The sequence below is a fragment of the Podarcis pityusensis genome, assembly GCF_964106645.2.
Source record: "Podarcis pityusensis genome assembly, chromosome: 12".
NCBI classification, from domain to species: domain Eukaryota; kingdom Metazoa; phylum Chordata; class Lepidosauria; order Squamata; family Lacertidae; genus Podarcis; species Podarcis pityusensis.
Window position 1 is genome coordinate 9,697,886 of NC_138037.1, and position 22,954 is coordinate 9,720,839.

Consider the following 22,954-nt stretch of genomic DNA (forward strand, 5'->3'; position numbering starts at 1 on the left):
GTTGGCGAAGAGATCCATGTGGGAGACTGGGTCTGGTTAGCAGCCCACGCAGTGCCGGCCAGGTCGTTGGCGAAGAAGAAACTAGGGCATAAACAACTGGGGCCCTACCAAGTCGACGAACAGGTCAACCCGGTGGCTTTCAGGCTGGCTCTTCCGGAGGGTTCCAGAATGCATCCGGTGTTCCACAGATCGGTGCTCACTCCCTACAAGGCACCTCACAGGTTTCAGGAACCAGGAACGGCACCGGGTCCGCTCCGAGAGAGAACCGGGCAAGGGGGAGTGGCACAGGAGGAGCGCATCAACGAAGTCACGGAGATTTTGGACTCCAGATGGGGGGAAGAGGGGGTAGAATACCTTCTCGCCAAGGAGGGCACCCCGGCCAGTGCCAACAGCTGGGTGCCGGGCTACGCTTTAGACGAACCTCTGCTCAAAGAAGAGTTTCATGCCCTCTTCCCACATAGGCCAATGCCAGCAGACTTTTTCGACGACTGGCTTTTCACGCCCACGCTTTCAGCCAGCACGTTCCGGGGGTTCGACTCGGACGAGGAACCGACACGAGACGCCCGTTCCCCAGAGGGGTCACCCTCGGGATCTGCTTCAGAACCCTCGTATTGGTGGGATGATCGACCAGAGGAGCAGTTCCGCAGAAGGTGGCTGGAGGGTCCAGGACGAGCAACGTCTCCAGAAGGCAACGAAGGAGAGACGGACATGGACGTTTTCGGGGACGACCCGGGTTTCGAGCACGGCGGCACAGAGATGGAAGCGGAGGTGACCGTCGTCAACGAGAGCAGGGAGGAAGAACCGGAAGACTTCAGATGGCGGCCCGCCACGGGAAGCGAACTGTATCCGACATTCGTCCCCCTGACACGGCAGCACCCAGATCCCGCACCGGAAGGAGGGGAGGGGGGAAGAGGGGGCTTCGAGGGGGGGATGGATGTCAGGGGTTCAGGAGCAGAGGCAAGGGCAAGGGAGGAAACAGAGAGCGAGGGAGAGGAGGCAGAAGAAAAGATGAGTGATGACGACGACCCGAGATCTCCGAGTCTTTCCAGTGAATCAGAAGATTCACAGAAAGGAGCACCAGTGGCCAGGGCAAGGGGGGAGCCTAGGGGGACACCCCAGGAAGATAGAGCCAGAGGGGACTCAGAGGGGAGCAGTTGGAAATCAGGACCAGCGTCACCGCCAGAGAGCAGGGAAGAGGAAGGGCGCCAGGGATCAAGCGCTGGCAGCTCACAACAGGGGGGAGGGCACGAGTCAGGAGTGGCCACACCTCCATCGGGGAGCGAAGAAACGGTCAGACGGAAGGTGGAAGGTTGGGCGCGCGTGCCAAGTTCAAATGCACAGGAAGGTGGCGCAGTAGGCAGCCCGGAAAGGGAGCCAGGTCCTAAAGCCCGCCGAAAGGAGGGAGAAGAGTCAGGGGGGTCAGCGTCAGCGTCAGAGGAATCCCGGAAGGAAGAGACCCCGGGGGGCAGAGGGACCCAGAGAAGAACAGTCAGGCGGAAAAGGTGGAGCAAGGCTAGGATATTAAGTTGGTGTACAAGGGGCGGAGACTCAGATGGAGCTTCGCCGATCTAACCATGAGACGTAGAGTTGCACGCAGCAGCTTGAGAATGGAAACTGCAACTCAATAAAGACTTTTATTTAATGATCGCTGGCTAGCGTGATCCTCTGTGAGCTAGGATCTGGAAGCAGCTCTGACAGATACGTTTATTAAGGAGACTGTACAATGAGTTTCCTTGGTTTATTTGTGCAGAGCTATTGCACAGGATTTAAGGACCGTATCAGATGAGGCACAAGAGATTCATGGTTAGGAACTTTCACAATAGGAACATTAACAAAAACATCGCAGCTGCAAGGACCTGGAACTGGAACCACAGCACAACTTTGTATAAAACAAAACACCTTTCCACCTGTACTATTTTTCTGATGCAAACCACCCCTCCCAGCTCACAGGTAAGCATATTTCTAGCCTGGTTTGAGGGCTTGGCAATACTTGATCATGCAATTTTTTCAGAGCTTCCACAAGATAGCCATTGGGCCTCAAAACACTGGCCATTCTTCCCATTTAATCCAACTACCCATTTGCGAAATCATGACTCATTTGCATTCTTAAGCCCATGTCTGGAAGCACCCTATGTTTTCACTCACAGAAAGAGGACAAATAGCAACTTGGAGATGGAGAGTACTTGCAGTGCAGAACAGCACAGGAAGAAAGAGCCACTAAATTGTCTCCCACAGTGCTATGGTTATATTCCAAACTCCCTTCTCCCCAGTAGCTTCTAAGCAGCAATAGATCTTTATCATGGATCACCCTCATCATTTCTGATTGGGCCTTTGTGACTCCCATTAGTACTGGTTTCTATGATTTACCAGCAATAAAGTCCCATGCAGTAGTTATAACCGGGATCCAAAGCTGTTCGAGATGATTTTCTCTTGGCCAGTTCAAAAAAGTGTGTTGCTTCATCAAGTTTACCACTTCTTCTCAGTAAATCAATCAAATTCTCCATGACCAAGAAGTTATCTAAAAGCACATAATTTTAAAAATATGTATTTCCAACTTATTTCACAGATAATTTGTTCACATGTAAGAGTCTGAAAGAAGAAACACTCTTCTGTTGAGAAATGAAGAAACAAACAAATCTGCATTTTGTCATGCACCCATCCAGCCACAGACACCCTTTCATCAAAATGCTCCTGTTTACTGTATTTATCTCATGAGATGCTTTAGAGGCCCTTTTTATGCCCCCCCCCAAAAAAAACCCCCTCCAGTATATAAATGCTACAAAATACCTGGAGATTTCTCCAGAACATTCCGGTACAGACTTATAGCTTCTTCGTATGCCTCTTTTCTGAACATAAGGTTGGCCATCATCTAGAAAAGAAACAGCTATTTCACACTCAGACCAAATGGTATCAATGCTTCAGAAAGGGCCAGATTTTTGACTTTTCACAAGTCATAAATACGTTTATGAAAATCCAGCCTTCCAGGATGGAGATGGAACAATGAGGACTCCTAATCTTAGCCCTGTGTTAGTATCAGGGTGATTCAAGGGATTGAGGGATGATTCAAATGTGATCAATTTCTTACATGGACAGCACTTCTCGACTGTAAAACAAGTGAAAACCATACACATTCACATGTGACAGGTTCCACTGCTTATACACATATTTCACTGCTTATACACATAGCATGCATGCACAACATACCCAGGAAAATATGAATGTTGTCACAAAACATGAAATAGCTCAGTTGTTTAGAGCACAGTGCTCAAAATGCCAAGGTTGCTGGTTCTGTCCCCATATGAGGCAGCTGCATATTTGGTTGGACTAGATGATACGCAGGGTCCCTTCCAATTCTACAAGTCTATGATTCTATGTGGTTTGTATTTTTCCCCCAACACATATGCTATCAAAGTAAGTACAGTAGTTCATCGTGTTTACAAAGGCCCTACGTTCCCATGCATATGTGTGACAGACTTGACCATGTTTGTTTATGCTTGTCTGTATGCATTAATTTCTTCTTCCCCACTCATCGCCCTTATGATCTGAAAGTGTATTTCTATAACTCCATCTGCAATCTCCATCCTTAGCTGCTGATTGGCAACCCACCAATAAGTCTTCTCTGACCCACCGTTTTCATACATGAGGGACAATACAAAAAATTAAATATCTCTTTAGGCAGCGATTTTCTTCAGTAGTGGTTCCCTGCACTGTTAAAGGCCTTTCCCAAAGCAAACTCTGATATAAAATAGCTCCTTCTGCTCTTTAAAGCACCTGTAATAGATGCATGAGGTGCAGTATCCAGGAAGGGGAAGCACTGTTTGGTATCTGAAAGACATCACAATGTTTGAGCATGCTCTGTGTCACTAATATGTTAGTCAAAATTGTGTAGTTTAATGTGAATCCTCCTATCCCTTCCACACAGTTGCATAGGTGTGTAGAAACAGTTGGGCTTTACTTCAGAAGCTTTTCAAAACCCCTCCTACCTGGTGGCTCATAAAGATATACAGTACACCAGCAAAGCTTAAGTTTAGTGGAAGAAAGAATAACAGTGTTTACCATTGTTCCAATTTCATTACTCTCGTCATCTTGAAGCAGGAGAGTACAATAATGCTCACACTGCTCTGTATCTTCTTGCATCAAATACAGCTGAGCTAATTCCAACATTATCTGAAAATAAAATGGAAAAGTATTTTAAGCAGCAATGGATCTTTGGTAATGATCATTTTGGTAATGATCTTTGTGGCAGATGTTTGTAGTCCTCATTCCATAGAACTCACTCCCTGTCTATAAAATGGGTTTTTTAAATAAAAAAATGAAGGACAGATAACTGGTGATCGGCATCAGTGGGCCTCAGCATGCCAGTATCAGCCCATTTGCCAATGCCCCCAACATCTGACACTCTCTGGGTGGTCACTGGAGGGACTGGACTAGGGTCTGAAGGCTTAGGCCTCACTTTAGAATTTGCACCTTCAGTCCTACGTAATCCATTTTCCCTGTTTGATCCACTAACATGTTTTGAATACACACACTAGGACTTTGTTGTAAATTGCTTTGAGTTGCCTTTGGCAAGAAAAAGCAACCAATACATTTAATAAATAACAAGATGAATCCTAGTCTCTTTGAAAGTTGAGGCATAGATAAATGATCTGGAGCATGCAGAATGAAATGAATCAAACATTTGTTTATTGCAATAATCCCAACAACCAGAAAGGCTGGGTAGGGAACGTTTTACTCAACCTTAGTACAGACATTCCTTTGCATTCCTTTCAGTTGGAGACTGAAGATCATGTTTACCTTACTATCAGTTGGAACGCAGGATAGAGCTTCCGTGTAGTACTTCAAAGCTTTTTCATATTCCTTCTCTGCTTGGTAGAACTTGGCAAACTGTACACAGATCATTAACAACACCTGTTTCTGGGAAGGAATCAATTCAGGCTGCTCTACACGGACACGCTTCAGTATCCTTTGCTGGATGTCATATGCCTTAAAAATGAACAAATATACCAAGTGAAGGCATTGTGGGGTATACCTATCCTAGCATCTTTATTAGATATTGTATACAAGAATGAGGACTGCTGAATAAGCATTCTATTTAGTGCTTTGTACTACTTCCTTCCAGTTGGTCTACTTCTGTATCTGAAGTATACTGTAAGTTACACAGTCTTTAAACTGTATTAGAATTAGTTAATTAGTATAAAAAGTTTCTACTTAATTCAAACTTGGGTTAAAAACCCAAGTCTATTTATTATTTATATTTATTTCAGAAACAACTTTAGAATCATCCCCAGGAGTACATGAGGCTTATACAACATTGGTTTTCTACCATGTTCAGAGTATCCAGAACAACTTCTCCTCTTTTAGTTGTCTCACAAATCTTTGCTAGTAACATCAGGTTCCTAACATCCTTCTTCATTGATGGCAGATCATCAACTGCAAAATTAAACAAAGCAATCATTATTTTATACCAGTATGGTGTTTCGACCATCAGTAAAACACTGGCTATGATTTTTCTGCAGTGCAAAAGTTTAATGACCAACAATACTCCTAGGTAAGGAACGCGGGTGGCGCTGTGGGTAAAACCTCAGCGCCTAGGACTTGCTGATCGCATGGTCGGCGGTTCGAATCCCCGCGGCGGGGTGAGCTCCCGTCGTTCGGTCCCAGCTCCTGCCCACCTAGCAGTTCGAAAGCACAGTTAAGTGCAAGTAGATAAATAGGTACCGCTTTCTAGCGGGAAGGTAAACGGCGTTCCGTGTGCTGCGCTGGTGCTGGCTCGCCAGAGCAGCTTCGTCACGCTGGCCACATGACCCGGAAGTGTCTGCGGACAGCGCTGGCTTCCGGCCTCTAGAGTGAGATGAGCGCACAACCCTAGAGTCTGTCAAGACTGGCCCGTACGGGCAGGGGTACCTTTACCTTTACCTTACTCCTAGGTAGTAGCTAGAAAGAAAAACATTTTACTGGAATTGTTATGGTTTAAGGGCTGGACAAGTAATTTTGTACAGATGTGCTGAAAGAACTGGTGAGAACTTAGGAAGCTGAACTGATATTGCCTTGGAACATAGGAGCCAACTCCTAGGGGCTGAGGAGTCTTTGCCCCCCAATAAAATATTTGAGGGGGCTGCCCCCACAAAGTTGATGGGCATTGCCATTCAAATGGTGTGTTCTCTCTAGAGGATACTTGCATCATTAGCATTTGACTGGTGTCAGGCATACCCAAAAAGGAGTAATACCACACACAGTGACATGAATTATTATTCATCCCTTGTGGAACAAGTGTCAACACACTGCTCTGCAAACAGTAGGATTGTTTAATATCTGGTCATAAACAAGTGGCCAATCAGGATCTTTCAATGTGACAGCACTAGGGTGTCATTTCGCTGGGGCTGTTCCTCTCCAAATGTCTAGGCATGCAGAAAATACGTTTATGCTTTAAGTCAAGATGAAAGCTCCAGTGGAAGATTCCCAAAAGAGAGAGAGACGTTACCAGGGTCATGATCTAGTGCTTGGTTTAGAACTTTCTCTGCTTTGCCAAATTTTTTGAGCTTCAACAGGAGATCGGCAAGATCATGGCACAAGAAGTCCTGCTCACTCATTTTTAGAGCAACTTCATAGTAATTGACAGCCTGAAATAAATTAGTACATGTGAACAGATTAACTTCAGCTATGAGTTACAAATGAAACACATATTTTGTGATATTTGCAAGTCTTAGAGCTGTGCTGCTTATACTGGTTTGTTACATTCTGCTGCAGATTTAATGTTCTCCAATGTAAGAAAAACTTCCTGCATGGGGGGAAAAAATAATATCAGGGAGAGGGCTAGGTTAAAATACATCTCCCTGATAGGATTTTTAAAATGGGGAAGCATTCAAACACACAGCCACCAACCACTAGCCTGATGTGACAAAGCCCAGTAAGAGCTATACCAAATTCTTGTGTTTGTGTAGCTTAGATCTATTTTTTCTTTTCTTTTGAAACTGAGTAGACATCCCCAGTTGTCTCCTGGGATACACACACATAGTTGAATCAATGTATAAATTCCTTATTTGGCACCTTGGAACTCCGAAACCAAGCAGACTGATCCCAGGCCATGTCTCAAAATACACATCTGAATACAGACTGCTGTAAAAACTCTATTCATTGGACGGATCAAGAGAAGACAGCAGGCTGCTTGCTTCCCTGGCTTGGACCTGAACAATTTTTAGCAAAAAGAACTACCGTATTTTTCGCTCCATAGGACGCACTTTTTCCCCTCCAAAAATGAAGGGGAAATGTGTGTGCGTCCTATGGAGCGAATGCAGGCTTTCGCTGAAGCCTGGAGAGCGAGAGGCATCGGTGCGCACCGACCCCTCTCGCTCTCCAGGCTTCAGGAAGCTATCCGCAAGCCTTGCAAGCCCGGTGGGAGTTCCCGCGGGCTCACAAGGCTTGCAGGCAGCAGCCTGCAGCCCCGGCGAGTGTCAGCAAGCCTTGCGCGCCCGGCAGGAGGTCCCGCCGAGCGCGCGAGGCTTGGGGCAGCAGCCTGTCGCCCGAAGCACGGGGAGCCCTCCGGAGGGCTCCCCGTGCTTCGGGCGAGTGTCTGCAAGCCTTGCGCGCCCGGCAGGAGGTCCCACCGAGCGCGCAAGGCTTGGGGCGGCAGCCTGTCGCCCGAAGCACGGGGAGCCCTCCGGAGGGCTCCCCGTGCTTCGGGCGAGTGTCCGCAAGCCTTGCGCGCCCGGCAGGAGGTCCCGCCGAGCGCGCAAGGCTTGGGGCGGCAGCCTGTCGCCCGAAGCACGGGGAGCCCTCCGGAGGGCTCCCCGTGCTTCGGGCGAGTGTCTGCAAGCCTTGCGCGCCCGGCAGGAGGTCCCGCCGAGCGCGCAAGGCTTGGGGCGGCAGCCTGTCGCCCGAAGCACGGGGAGCCCTCCGGAGGACTCCCCGTGCTTCGGGCGAGTGTCTGCAAGCCTCGCGCGCCCGGTGGGAGGTCCCGCCGAGCGCGCGAGGCTTGGGGCGGTAGCCTGCAGCCCGAAGCACGCGAGGCTTGGGGCGGCAGCTGGGGGGGGGATAATTTTTTTTATTCATCCCCCCCCCCCCAAAAAACGAGGTGCGTCCTATGGGCCGGTGCGTCCTATAGAACGAAAAATACGGTATCTATTTCTCAACCTTGTTATACTGATGGGTGGACACGAAAGCTTTCCCAATTTTCCTTGCTACTGTTGCATCCAAAGGATTCTTCTTCTGAGCTGCTTCATAAACTTCCAAAGCTTTCTCAGGCTATAATAAGTGACAGAAAAATTGCAGTTATTTTTGTAATATTAATATAGTTATTTTTGGAGTTTTTGTTTGGTGTTCTTCAGTGATGAGTAGATTGATCCTATGCATGTTTACTTGCAAGTCAGGCCTACTGAGTTCAACAGGTATAACTGTCAAGTAAAAATGCACAGGACTACAGTCTTAGTTTCAATTTCATTTGGGAGTTGGGGTAGCATTTTAGTTTTTTTAGGTATGAAATTTGCATTTTATCACTCTTCACTAACCTCTTGAATATTCATGTAGGCATCCCCCAAGAGAAGGCTTGTATGAGGACTTGGCATATTTTCACACAACTCACTAGATAAAAAAATGGAATGTCATTTAAGAAATGACAAACAGACTCAGTATACACAAAATGATTTTGAAGCTTCAAACTTTTAAATTGGCATAGCAGCCTTAACTGTAATAGTCCCTAAAATGGATACAGCTACAGATTATGAACCCCCAAACACCAGAATAAAGCCAGTAAATTACCCTTCAAACATAACCTGTGTTTGCAGGATCAGATATATGCGAGGTCACTTTGCACCACATCCTGAGGAAGTGAGCAACTGGTGCTCCACTTATAGTACATTAAAGCCTCATTCATACCTGCATATGCATAATTCCACTTCTCTACACTTGATGACTGTCTGCTGAATATGTGAACTGACTCTGGGGGAAAGTGTTATGTTTAAGGTCATACAAAAATGATCAAAGGGCTGCAACATCTCCCCTTTGAGATGTTCCAACATTTGGGGCTTTGTAGTTTTGAGGGGGGGGGAATGAAGATGGGTATATGATAAAGGCACTGTACTCTGTTCGGCACAAGCTAAAAACATTCTTGTTTTGAGAAGTCTACTCAGATGCTAACAAAGTTGAGGTGAATTTTAAACTGCTTTAGTGTTTTTACTTTTGAATACATTTTATACATATTTTTCTTTATTTTATTGTTTTACCTTTTTGTAAACTGCTTTGAGGGTGTGTGTTTTATTTACAATCAAGCAGTGTATAAAATTTATAAAATAAAACAAAAAATGATAGAGGGGTATAAAATTACACATGGTTTGGAGAAAGTAGGTAGAGATAATCTTTTCTTCCTCTTTAGTAATACTAGAACCAGTGATCATCCAATAAAGTAAGATATTTTAAGAGTAAAAAAGCACATATTCCCGTTTCCCGAGTGCTAAGAGCTCCTAGCAATGGTGCTGAATCAGAAGAAGGAATCTCTGAAAGGTAAGTAGATGAGGGCTTTCCTCCCCAATACATTGCTGTGTTAGGAATAGAGGTTTGCCTGAAGAACAGATGTTTTTCCTCTTCATCACAAATACTCTCCAACAATTCTCTGCTGAAAACAGGGATGTCCCATTCCATAGTGATAATTTTACTCTTTGTACCCAAACCATCTGACTGGGTTGTCCCAGCCACTCTGGGTGGCTTCCAACATATATAAAAAAACATAATAAAACATTTTTTAAAACCGTTCCTATACAGGAATGCCTTCAGACAGCTTGAGGGTCAGATAACTCCATACCCTCCAACATTTCTCCAGTGAAAATAGGGATGATCTAAGGAAAAGCAGGACATTCCGGGATCAAATCAGAAACTGGGATGGCTTCTCTAAATCAGGATGTCACTGGAAAATAGGGATACTTGGAGGGTCTGTATCACAGTGCTGTACTTGGAGAAGGAAAATCTGTCCTCCCAACACAGTGGTTTGATGGGGAAGAATCGCCCCCTGCTACACTACTGTTTGAAAGAAGGATGAGGCTGTGGGGCTGTCTGAGTGAATGTGGTCTGTGTGTATTAGCCATGCCCATCACTGGCATGTGATCCTCAGAGCAGTGGCTAACTTTGCAGGCCTTGAACTGCAAAGGTTAGGCACCTCTGTTCTAAAAGGTTCTGATAGTCTCTCAAATAATCCTTGCCCTAATGCTCTGGATTCATTCCTGCCCCTCAAGCAAAATATGAAAAAGAATACTTGCAAAAAGCAAAATTAACATTACCAATAGCATCCAATATACAGTCTCTTATCCTTTCGAACTTGAAGGTATATCTGAGCCATTTTTTCCTTAACCTCAGTGTAATACGGCTGGCATGGTGTGACATTCCTCAGCATAGTTAGGGCTGAATCAACTTCCCCTTTGCTGAGAGCCAAATCTACATTAGCAACCATGACGCGGGTTTCTTCTGATGTCCCATTAAATTCAATAATGGCATCTTGCATTATCTTAGTAGCTTCATGCTAGAATGTTAAAACAATACATGGAAATTCTTCAAAAACTTAAATGCTACATAGAAAAGGTAATGCTACTGCTGCTGCTAATAATAATAATAATAATAATAATAATAGGAATTAACATTTATATAGCAGTTTTTGAACACTCAAAACCCTCCATATACATTAATCTCAGTCAACTTTATAACAGCTCTGTAAAGCAAATCAGTATTACTGTCACCATATTGCAGAGAACTGAAGCTGAGAGTGGTTTGGTGAGCGAGTTCATGAAAGGCAAAATTTGAACTGGAGACTTCCTGGTTCAAACCTCAGCTTTTACCTATTATTTTAATCATTGTATTCCTTATATGCTTTCCCCTAATACAAGGCAAATTACTGATCTATTTGAGTCCCATGAACAAAGATTCAAATATTCAGAAAGAAATCATGTGACTCTCTCGCATGATGGTGGACTCTCCTTCATTGGAGGTTTTTAAGCAGAGATTGGATGGCTACCTGTCATGGATGCTTTAGTTGAGATTCCTGCATTGTAAAGGTAAAGGGACCCCTAACTGTTAGGTGCAGTCGCGGACAACTCTGGGGTTGCGGCGCTCATCTCACTTTATGGGCCGTGGGAGCCAGCATACAGCTTCCGGGTCATGTGGCCAGCATGACTAAGCCATTTCTGGCGAACCAGAGCAATGCACGGAAACGCCATTTACCTTCCCGCCGGAGCGGTACCTATTTATCTACTTGCACTGCGTTCTTTTGCACTGCTAGGTTGGCAGGAGCAGGGACCGAGCAACGGGAGCTCACCCCATCGCAGGGATTCGAACCGCCGACCTTCTGATTGGCAAGCCTTAGGCTCCGTGGTTTAACCCACAGCGCCACCCGCGTCCCATCTCCTGCACTGTAGCAATCTGCAATTCTATGGTTCTATCTAAATTGCTGCCTTTTTGAAATGGGAGTTCCAAAAGACAATGGTATAATGAACTGCCTGACGCAAGTCCTTCCCATTGTGTCCTGAATCTGCTACCAGTGAATGGGCTCAGGACAGATAAGCCCATTAGGTTTTGAATAAAACTGCAGGATCTGATTCAACATCTAGCAGAAATCATTTCCAATAATCTTCCCTTCAAAGAACATAAAAGAACATCTGAAGTTATGTAATTGCTAGTTTCTCCAGTTTATTTTTGACCAGTTTACTTTTAAATTGAGTGAGTTCATCAGGTTTGCTCTTTACCCCAGAGGGTCTTGCTTCCTTTAAAAATATTAGACATTGCATTTACTGAGCAGATAATATATAGAACTTCTTACCAGTTCCCCATTGAATCGAAGAGCTTCAGCGAGTTCCAGATAGATGGAGACTTGTTCACTTATAACTATACGGGGGCCCTGGCCTTTCTTAGCTTCCCCTTTCATTTGCGGTAAACTGATAAGCATTTTTAAGACTTTTATGGCTTCAGGATACTCTCCAGCTTTATTCAGTGCTCTAGCCCTGATGAAGTGATACCATGGAGAATCACGAAGCTGCCCAAAATATGAAAAAAGTGACATTAGTAAGAACATCCAATGCAAACTTCATCCTAAATTTTTTCATCCTAAAATTGCTTCATAAATAAAACTAAAATAGATAAATAAAACATAAATAATAAATAAAACATAAATAATTCATACATAAAACATAAATAATAAAACTTCATCCTAAAATTGCATGTGAGATGGTCACATGCATGTAGAGTAACAAGGAAAAGGCTTGTAAGCTTGGTACTCACAAGCAGACCCACAGGCAAGGCCAGAGAAAAGGGAAAGACTGTTCTCACAAGCATTTACATTGTTCCTTTTGGGCTCCATCTTACCTGAAAATTGTAGCTGACTCCTATTTCAAGTGAGTGGACACATTCTTTGATGTTTCCTTGAGAGAGGTGGATCTGGGCCATAAGAAGATTGGCATCTGTTGATGTCGGATCCAATTCTAAACAACGCTGCAGAGTACCCTGGGCAGTTTCTAGTTCTCCTGCAAAATAGCCTAACATGTTGTTTTGCTCTCAACATGCCATTTTTTTACAAAAACCAAGTTATACTTTACTTAATCTTATGTAGGCCTTCCTGAGCAAGCACAACAGTTTACTAACTTGATCCCATGCTATTCAGTGTGGTTAAGGTGAAGACAGATGGAATATTTTGGGAGCAGTAATGAACAATGGTGATTACAATATGTACTGTTTCGTCTGCTGAGATCTGAAAACTCGGTTCTGCATGTCTGTAGCATTTTCAGTTTGAACTCGAGTAAAAACAACCGTGAAAGGTGTGTTGGTAGCTTAGTTCCTATGATATGACCAACCAACTCCTGGAGCAGTTTTGCAACTGTTTTTAAACATTTACAGGTTTTGTTTTTAATAAAGCAAAGGATAAGTTTGTAAAGAAATATACACATGGTGTTTTTTTTTTTAAAAAGTAGACAGCCTGCTCAAAAGCATGAGGGAGCATGACTGATGGGTGAACAAGCATCTTACATAGGAAGCTGCTGTACATCCAATCAGATCAATGGTCCATCTAGCTCAGTACTGTCTACACCAGGCTTCTTCAACCTTGGCCCTTCAGATGTTTTGAGACTACAGTTCTCATCATCCCTGACCACTGGTCCTGCTAGCTAGGGATCATGGGAGTTGTAGGCCAAAATCATCTGGAGGGCCAAGGTTGAGGAAGCCTGGTCTGCACTAACTGGCAGCAGCTCTTCAGGGTTTAAGATAAGAGTTTCCACCTCAGGTATTGAACCTGAGACCTTATGCATACAAAGCAGATGTTCTACCACTGAGCTACAGTCCTTACCCAAATAGCATACATAAATACCAGATTAGCTGGAATGACATGCAAATTGCAAAGATGGGTTCACACCCTGAGTGCTCTTTTAAATACTGTCTTCTTCATATTTATTGTTCGTGAGAATTGAGATTTGTGCTATCCCCCATCCAGTAGTGCAAGGTGAGCTGTGAGCTCAGTTGGGAACTGGACCAACCCCTCATTTTTAATGTGGTTTTGTTCTCTTGGGGATTGTGTAGTGTATAGCTCTGACTCTTCCCCTTTGTCTTTGATCTTTGTATCCCCAAGTCAAGGATCAGAAGCATTATTGCTTCTTAGCTTAATAAGAAGCTTGGACTTCTTAATTCAGTTGCAGTTAAATTCTTTTAAACTGTTTGTAATATTGTGTTTTAATTGCTGTAACCCACCCTAGGAACTTAAGATGAAGGGCAGGAAACAACAGTAATCGTTAAAAGCTCATTCCCTGCAAGCAACTCCCAGCAACCTAAAATCCAGAAGCATTTTTTACTTTTTTCTTGAGTAGACACTCAGAACTCAATTTACCTGATAAATATTTAACCTGTGCCATTAGATAAAGAGGCTCAATCATTCCAGGGGTGGCTTTCACAAGTGGATTCAAAATTATAGTTACTTGCTTAAGAAGTGAAGATAAGACTTGACCTGGTAACCGAGGCTACAAAGAGAAAGTGAAATTGCATTATTTTCCAGAAAAATAAAATACAGAGTACAATTAATGTATTTGGTAAACAATCCCCAAGTCTAGCCCAGAGGTCATGGTACTTATGAACTTCAATCTGCCTACCCATTGCACATGATTTCTATGAATATATCTGAGTGCTTATGGGAACATTTATGTAGTTCCTTCTGCTGCTATCAGTAATTGTTATGTAGTGATTCATTATGAGTTATTGTGTTGTCATTTTTAAAGGGTTTTTAAAGGGTTGTGCCTTTTTATAGATTCTTTTTAGCTTTATTTGATTTTGTCATAAACCACCCTGTGGTTTGTGAGAAGGGTAGTATATAAATAATCTAATTCTGGGCACCCCACAACTGCTTGGGTGAAGCGGGGAGAAACAGCAGGGCAGCTGGAATGTAGCTAGCAAAGGAAACAGAAATCTCACAAGCATCAGACTGGGAAAGATGCTTACTGAGAGAAGTGGTGCTTCTGTGAATCCTAGCACAGTTTTCCTGCCTCGTGCTGGTAAATAGAGAGAGGTTGCAGTGCTCATGGTCAGGATTTTGGTTGTTGCGGGACTGCTATCTTTGCAAGTGCCTGCCTCTCCCAGCTCCACAAATAACTCTGCTCTGGTACAGTCTACTTTTGTAGTGTTTGTACAATCTTGCTTTGCGTAGCATCCTGAAATGGTTTTAAATTACTGACAAGAACAGGAAATTTTAGGTATACCTGAAAAATAAGCAGGATGGCATCCCACACAATCACATCCTACTTCAAACACTGACTATAAATCTCCAGCTCTCTCCTCACAAGCAAATCCATCATGTAAAAGGCTGCCACCTTTCAACCCCCAATAAATCCTACTATTTAGCAAAATAGGGAGTGCAAAACTCAAGTTTCTACCTGCTTGGGACAGAAGACCAAATATTCTTTCACAATTTCAATCATAAACATGGGATTCAGCTTTTCATAGTATTCAATGCTTAGAGGAAGTCCATGCAAAGCAGAACAATGAAGTTCTGCAGCTTCGTTGAGAAAGGCACAGGCAGCCTGATCATTGTTTTTCCTTGAAGCAATCACACCTTGAAGATAAGCTAGAAGCTGTGAGAAAACAGCACACAGAATTTTTAATGAACAAGAGATTTGTTTTAAGTTCAACCCAAAGCTTCCCTTCAGATAATCTACGAGAATATGCAGAACTGCAGATGTACAAATAAACTAGGGTTTGGGAACTGGGAGGGCAGGTTCATCTCTCTCCTACTTCATGTGTGGAGAGGACCCACCCAACCCTTCACTTTCCGCTTAGGTCATTAGCTCAGGCTGGATTTTAAGTCAGGAAGCACCTAAACTTGCTTTGTTAAACTAGTTTCAATCATGGTCCTCAAAATGAATTAAAAGCACCCCTGCGTTCTTCTGATCAAGGTTGGCAAAGACTGTAGAGGGAGATACGATAATAGACACTTTCCCAGTCCTTAGAAGCTGATATATTTTACATCCACACAATAATATATGGCGAAGTCATGCAAAAGTGCTAAAGAGCAAATATACTTATGGATTTATCATTATGCACATAAATGCCTTTATTGTACAGCAGCCCACAGTGCCACCTAAGATGCAGAAATTATTGTGTGACAAGAGTACAATTTGATGGTTTGCAAAGCAGGCATTGTATCCATCCAAAAATAGCAGAGAATGTCTTTGCCACTAAATGTTATGGGGAAATTACAACTCTAATAATGTACCGGGAAGACTAGCTGAGAGGCATATTTCTCTAAAAGAAGCCAGGGATGAGAACAAGGTCATTCCCTGCCCCACCAATTAGGGCATTCCAGCATTCCTTTACATCATGCCGGATTTCAGCAAACTAATGTGCCAAGCTGAAGATGTGCTGGGAACAAACGCACTATTAAATAGTTATACACATGATCTCCCCTATGGTAGGACTTCTGAGCACAGCCAACAAGAAGAGAGTTGAATGCAATTGAACAGACTTCTATCTAATAAAACTGGTGACCTGAGGTAGGTGGGGATTAACATGACCAGTGGTATTCTTTGGCCAAATTCATCCCAGGGGCTGTTAGCTGCCGACCCTTCTGAAATTTTTGGAGCCTAGCAATATTAAGCAGGGTGGAAAATACAGTAGAAGAGACTGCAGTGACCGCCGCCTGAAGAAACACACAATTACATGGGGTTGGGCAGGTGTTCACCTGCATTTGACAATTCATGGTAAGCATACACATAAGAAATCAAAGGAAATAAGTGTAATCTAACTGAAGATTTTCCCGTAGACTGCTGAACTTCCTTTAGAAACTCCAGTTGATTCTCTGCTTCTTCTATTTTCCCTCCAAGCACCTGGCACCATATAGATCCTGAAAAGTAAATATCAGCAATAAATTACATGTTCGTAAGTATGATTAAATGTACTTTGAATTACAACCACAAATGTTAAATTGTAAATCGCTAAGGGGATGAGGGGTCATATTGGGAAAGTATCATGAATTTGAGTAGGGTAGAGCTGTGGCCTCGCACCCAATGCTACCTTAAAGTGCAGCAGCTTCTTTTTGCAGTGTCACAGTTAAAATAGCCCCTTACAATTGGACTTCATTAATTCTGATTTTGACCCCATCCTCCTACCTGTTGAGTTATATGAGAGCAACACTGGGACTAAGAAGTAGGAAACTGACAGTCAGTCAGTTCTACTCCCTGGATTTGTTGGAAGAAAGTAGGCAGGTGGGGGTTAGCTAAGGGCTGGCTGAGCTTGGTGGGGCAGAGCCCTATTTGCTCTAACAGACCAGCCACCAGTGCAGTTCACTAATCTTATTAACTGTTTGGGCAGTCTTGAGCTAGAAGTTGTTGCCAAATTACGTATTACTAGCTTCAAGTCACATGTCCCTGCCTGGATGAATCACACTCTTTACACACACTGAGCTCTTCATTAAATGCTAGAGACTCATTCCAGTCTTTCTCCATCAAAACTATAAAGTGAGAAAATTCTCAGGAGAGACTGCTATGGTCCTAACAAGATGGTCTATGTCTAAGAACATAAATCTTTCTGGGTAGTGGATCTTCTTTGCACAGTGGGTGAGCAAATGCATAACCTCCTCTGCTTTCAGCATGCACATAGTATAGCATCTGATCTGAAAAATCTTCATGTAAGACTGTATGAATAAGGGGACAAATTGGTTCTTATGCCCCCTTTTTTTGAGGGGAAGAATGATCAGGCCAACACACATATGGCCCCACACACTGAGCATCCCATCAGATGTCACTATTGTATACAGTGGTACCTCAGGTTAAGTACTTAATTCGTTCCGGAGGTTTGTACTTAACTTGAAACTGTTCTTAACCTGAAGCACCACTTTAGCTAATGGGGCCTCCTGCTGCCGCCACGCCACCAGAGCCCAATTTCTGTTCTTATCCTGAAGCAAAGTGCTTAACCTTAAGCACTATTTCTGGGTTAACAGAGTCTGTAACCTGAAGCGTATGTAACCTGAAGCATATGTAACTCGAGGTACCACTGTATAGTAGATGACAGATGTGTATCCACTCCTCCAGAGTCCAGGTAACTCCATGCACCAGACCTAAAAGTGACTTGAGGTTGGCACATGGTCCAAGGGTTTATATTTTATTAGGTTGAAGAAAGACAAATACTAAATTAAACTAAAAAGAAAAAATCCTTAACAGCCTACCTGTCATTGAATCTGCAGTGTTTTCATTCAACTCAGAGGCTTTTGCATACCATTCAGATGCTTCCTTCCAACACCCTTGAAGGATTAGCAGATATCCTAACTCATTCGCATAATGTGCATTACTAGATACTAGGTTGCTACCTGAGTCTTTAACAAACTCATACACTTCCCGGAGGATATTTTGATTCTTCCCGCACTAAACAGAACATAATTTAAAGGGCAAAAAATTAATGTCATGCTCATGAAGCACATATATGATCAAAAATGCCATGTGGTGGGATGGAAGTATTGAAAATGCATAATTACATTTGTTCATTATGTGAAAAAAACCCTAAGCATTATCAATTTATACAGCTAGCTAGTAAATTAGATTTCCCCACACATTTGTAAGACTTTCTTGGGGGGGGGCACCCACAATATTTCAAATGGGGAAGGCACCAAAGATAGGAAAGAAAACAAATTATTACTAAGCAAGATAGGTCATAGTAGTGGTAAACATGCCCTTACCAGTCTGCTGATTACAAGGATTTTTTGAAGGTGAAGTTCGGATCTTTGGGGCTCCTTCAACTCCAAAGCAACAATAAATTCTCTAAGCATTTGCAGTGCCTGCATTAAAAAGTTTAATATTTTAAAATCAGAGACACTGCCACTTATTTTATATCTAATACACTGAATGGCATAACAAGTAGTGAGTTAGCCAAAGGTGAAAAACTATGTACACATTTTAAACATAAGAGTTAGGCACTTGATTTTAAAAACAAAATCTGGGATTTTGAGTCCAATTCTTCACATTACGCTACATATTAGTATCTATGAAGCAAAACATATCCTCAAGTATAGATATGCTTAATATAAAGAGTACACAAAGGCAACATTACTAATGATAAGCTACCCATCAAATCATTGTGGGCAAAGAGCACCATGAAGACTACATTTGTTTAAAAATTCTAGGACACCAATTTTATATTCCAAATGTCAAAAAATATATAACACTCACCAAAACTTTATTCCCAGTAATAGCAAGATGATTTACAACCATGTACTGGAGTCCATCTATATCATTTGGATCCTTGCTTAGGATTCTTAAACAAGAATTTGTTCAAAAGTATTAAGAGAGAAAAGTAAATTATAGCATAAATGACTTATTTATGCTATTTTAATTTCAATTATGCCTATTATTGAACAAAAGAAAATCTATGATTAATTAAAAGCTACATACTTATTGCTACAGAGTCACACTCAGATAAAGGAGAAAACAAGTTTAAGGTTTAGAAAGACAGGATTTATCTCATAATTTTAAAAGACAAATTGGATAGTGGGAAAGATTGTTTTAGGGCAAAAATGGATTTTGTGACTTATCAACATCTGCTGAAAGTGGAAAGAGTTAGAAGACTTAGGAGCACCAGGAAGGCAATGTTAGCTGAAGCCCAGAACACAGTAGCCAGCACAGTCTGTAATTGTGCAGGTACTGGGGACACCTACTGGCCATTATGTTGAACATCCATAAGAATTAGGATTATATTTTAAATAACCACTTTATAGGGAAAGAACCAAAGGTCAATGGAGGAGCACAAGCGTTGCATGTAAAACATTCCAGGTTCAATCTCTGACATCTCTAGGACTAGGAAAGACTCCTGTCTTCCCAAACTGCTGCCCTCCAGATGCTTTAACTGACAGCTCTCATCATCCCTGACCACTGCCATCTCTCCCATTAGCCAAAGACTTGGAGAAGCAGATATGTCTCCTGCTGCCAGCCATGAAGATCCTGAGACTCCCTGGTGAAGCTGCTTCCAGAGGATTCTCCAGAAGGGCCCTCAGAGTGGGTTCCAGCCTGAGTGCCAGCAGATAAGCCCCTGGTGGAGTCTAAGGGAAAACCAAGCCACCCACTATCCCTCAAAAGGGCAGATGCCTCAAGATTCATACCCAGCCTGCAGGGTCACAACGAAGTATGTGCCTGAGATTCCAAAGTCACCATGCTAGTCAGGAATACAGGACTCATAGTGAGAGGCAGCTTCCTATACAAAGGTTGACCAACCTGTTTACAAATGAAATGGCACATCTCAATTTCTTCCGTTGCTGAAAATCATCTCCTACCGTTTACTTTCTTCTGCAGTTTGCTCCCAGTCCTGTGATGCTAAATGTAGTCTCATCTTGATGACAATGGCTGGTGTAAATAAAGGGAAAGTAACTACTAACTGGCTAATTATTTCCAGAGCTCCGGAGTAATTCTGTTGCACCATGAAATATTTTGCCTACAGAAAGTGGGAAGGGGGGCAAGGAGAGAAAAAATACATATGATTTGAAAGAGACACTTGAGTGGATGTATGCCACCGCAGTCAACACAAGATATATACCACTTTCTGTGGCCAGTTCATAAGGGAGTCACATCACATTCACCTATCCTGGATTTTGCCAGCAAAATCAATCCAATACAGTTTTGTAGTCAGAAGGCCAGTGAGAGATGCCTATGGCAGAAGTTTCATTTTTTAAAAAACAAGTATGGAGTATACATGCTGTCACCACTGCGGCAAATAAGAAGTGGAATTTCAGTCAATCACATTTTATCCTTTTAAAGAATATTGGAACTTTTTTTAAGAGGTTTTAAAAATGTTTTTGTTTTATCTCTTATTTCCCATCCTGGGCTCCTCTGGGCAGCGTATTAATAAAAATAATGGCAGCCCATTTTTTCATCATGGCCTCATCAAATGATATTTTTAGAACTAGATGGTTATTTTGTTGGTATGTTGGCTTGTATGTTCCTTGGTTAAAATTTGATATGTTTTAACTGCTTTAACTGTGAAAGTTTATGAGTTTGTACATGGTTCTAAACCATTTTAAGAGGCAACTTTGCTTAAAGAGTGATCTAAAGTCTTTTAAATAAACAAGCAAATATATAATCAAATGACATTTGGTCATCTCTGTTCTACTCAGACCAAACCTCCTAAATTTGGCTTTGTAGGATATATCCAGGCAATCTGACATAGAGTTAGTGACAGATATTACCACTGATTTCAATGGGCTTCAGTGCAGCTAGCTCTGCATAGGATCAAGTTAAAGGATTTTGGAGTTGGATTTGCAGTACCCCAAGGTTTCAGCCTCCAGGGATATAGTTCTAACCACTTGGTTATCCTGTCTAAAAGGAGAGAGAATGATAGCAAAGCTAAAAGTAAATTATCTACCTTTCCCATCATCCCAAATATTTCTGTATTGTCTTGAATCCCTTCATCCAAATATTTTATAGCCTTCTTTGCAGCATGAGCTTTGTCACTAGTAACATATATCCATCCTTTCAAAACTAGTCCCTGCAGAGGTGGAAAAAACAAACACCTCCTCAGCAAAGTAATGAAACTCTTCAATTACAGCATTAGTATGTCAATAGAATGTCAATTTAATAGTTCACATACAATTGCTTTTTTCAGATACAAAAGTTAAACGCAATTAGAAACCAAATATATAAGAAACCTTAGGACACTGGTGTTTTCTGATAAAATATAACTAAGAACAAATACCATCCTTCCGCCAAGACAATTCACATCACAAAGTGCCCTGTTGGATCAGATCAAGGGCTACTCTGAAGTAGCATTCTGGGCTAGTCAAAAACTCTGGGAAGTCCATAAGCAACTGCATTCACCACCTGTATGTTCCCAGTCTTTATGAACTTTAATGTTTCATTTAGCTTTTACAGCCGGGTGATAACCATTGATAAAAGGTTGATAACTCCATGAAATTTCCCAACCCCTTTCAAAGCTAAGTAGAAAAAGGGGTGCTTTCATTTAACAAACAAAACCAATTTTAATTTAATTTGCATTTGTACCAAAGTGGAGAAATCCACTTTGTGAGATTTGGCTTCATCACTTTCAGTTCAATCATGAGCTGTCTAGTTAAACTAGGGTGATGATAGTTAAGATTTTTTAAGAATGAAGGACCTGGTATGAAAACATGGAAGTACCAAGTTGTTATCCTCCTCTGCACACTTACCAGGGAGCTTGCATTTAACTCACTGGGAATTACTGCTGTGTATACGTTTATAAGATAATGCAGTTTATCGACTGATTCACGTTGATGTGAAAGAACAGGTCTGATTTCATAATAAGCAATGAGAAACACAGTGAAGATTAGGTAGTACACTGGCCCCAGTTCAGAAGGCCGATCACATATATTTCAGCTGACTTCCTCAACTGAACAGATGGTTGGCACTGTCAGCTTTGCCAGCACTGAACATCTGTCACAGTGGGAAGGGTGAAGGAGATGTCTAGAGTCACTCTCTGGCCTTCCTGAAACAGAAGTGCTGACAGTTTGGTGCTGTCAGAACTGACAATGTTTACCATCTGTTTGGTAGTCGGTACACATTCCAGGGTGACTATGCATACAACCTTGAGTGCTGGATGCAGATATCTCCCTGCTCCCAGCTCCTTTTTGTGTGCTTGAGTCCTTCTGATCCAGAAGGGCAATGCATGAGGAAGGCTGTCTTTGAACAAGGATGACACTTGCAAGGTTATAACTATGCTTTTCTGGCTTACATTCTATGAAGTATTGAATAGGTCTGGCACATTTCAATGTTCAGTGAATAGCCTGATCACTTTACCTCTCTTGCTCCATTAGACACTTTCAGCATTCTGTCAACATACTCCTTTGCTTTATCATTTTTATTCAGGAGCCACAGAAACATTCCAGCATAATACAATGCATTACTTCCGGCCGTCTTCCGCGCTTCCTTTAATTTGGTTTCCAAGTCCAAAAGAGCAGAAGTATCTGAAAGTAAACAGGACGGGTAGTGGTATATGCTACCCTTGTTATCCACTTGTCTGGTTTTCACGTATCACACAAGATACGCCAACAAATAAGCTCCTAGGGCTGATTCAAGGAAAACAATTTGGGGAGGAAAGTTACATCATGAAGTGTGCAAGGTATGAAATACTTAGAGAATTGCAAGTCTTTTTTCATGTTATGTTCTAAATGTGAAAACTGTTTAAGTCAAATTGCATTTGAAACTGACGGAACTTCTAAAACTCTAGGTCTTGGTTGTTATTCCCAAAGTGTAGTTAATTTTAAGTGTAACTAGCAAAACTGTGCACTGAAGTTTTACATTTCTTTCCTGGACTTGTGTCTTCTGCCAACCTTCCATACTCAAGATGGCAGGATCATACCCTCTTTTTGATTTATTTATTTTTTTACATTACCCCTGCCCTCAATTTTTGTTTGATTGATTTTAATACTGTTATTGTAAACACCGAATCTCTCATTTCTGACAACTTGTGATGAATGGCACAAAATGTATTTAATAGCACA

The 22,954-nt window shown here is 42.4% G+C and overlaps 2 protein-coding genes and 1 long non-coding RNA gene across 4 annotated transcripts in view; 2 read left to right on the forward strand and 1 right to left on the reverse strand.

The window, feature by feature from the left end:
* TTC21A (tetratricopeptide repeat domain 21A) overlaps positions 1-22,954 on the reverse strand; it is a 34,737-nt gene that overhangs the window by 9,991 nt on the left and 1,792 nt on the right. For both annotated transcript variants that reach the window (XM_080973990.1, XM_080973989.1), the window contains exons 4-23: positions 22,251-22,417; positions 20,845-20,967; positions 19,760-19,917; positions 18,663-18,747; positions 18,173-18,271; positions 17,666-17,861; positions 16,248-16,345; positions 14,880-15,077; positions 13,844-13,973; positions 12,337-12,494; positions 11,795-12,007; positions 10,266-10,504; positions 8,505-8,577; positions 8,131-8,241; positions 6,482-6,620; positions 5,324-5,430; positions 4,795-4,983; positions 4,057-4,167; positions 2,788-2,869; positions 2,368-2,518 (exon numbers count right to left, since the gene is read on the reverse strand). In XM_080973990.1, the coding sequence (XP_080830116.1) occupies positions 2,368-2,518; positions 2,788-2,869; positions 4,057-4,167; positions 4,795-4,983; positions 5,324-5,430; positions 6,482-6,620; positions 8,131-8,241; positions 8,505-8,577; positions 10,266-10,504; positions 11,795-12,007; positions 12,337-12,494; positions 13,844-13,973; positions 14,880-15,077; positions 16,248-16,345; positions 17,666-17,861; positions 18,173-18,271; positions 18,663-18,747; positions 19,760-19,917; positions 20,845-20,967; positions 22,251-22,417 (2,827 nt within the window). The remainder of the gene's footprint in view (positions 1-2,367; positions 2,519-2,787; positions 2,870-4,056; positions 4,168-4,794; positions 4,984-5,323; positions 5,431-6,481; positions 6,621-8,130; positions 8,242-8,504; positions 8,578-10,265; positions 10,505-11,794; positions 12,008-12,336; positions 12,495-13,843; positions 13,974-14,879; positions 15,078-16,247; positions 16,346-17,665; positions 17,862-18,172; positions 18,272-18,662; positions 18,748-19,759; positions 19,918-20,844; positions 20,968-22,250; positions 22,418-22,954) is intronic.
* Positions 5,409-6,095, forward strand: LOC308459184. Its single transcript, XR_013977866.1, has 2 exons — positions 5,409-5,548; positions 5,928-6,095. It is a non-coding gene; the product is annotated as an uncharacterized lncRNA (long non-coding RNA).
* LOC308459007 (sodium channel protein type 5 subunit alpha-like) overlaps positions 17,427-22,954 on the forward strand; it is a 106,246-nt gene continuing 100,718 nt past the window's right edge. The window contains exon 1 of the mRNA XM_080973970.1: positions 17,427-17,500. The gene's annotated coding sequence lies outside the window, so the exon portion shown is untranslated. The remainder of the gene's footprint in view (positions 17,501-22,954) is intronic.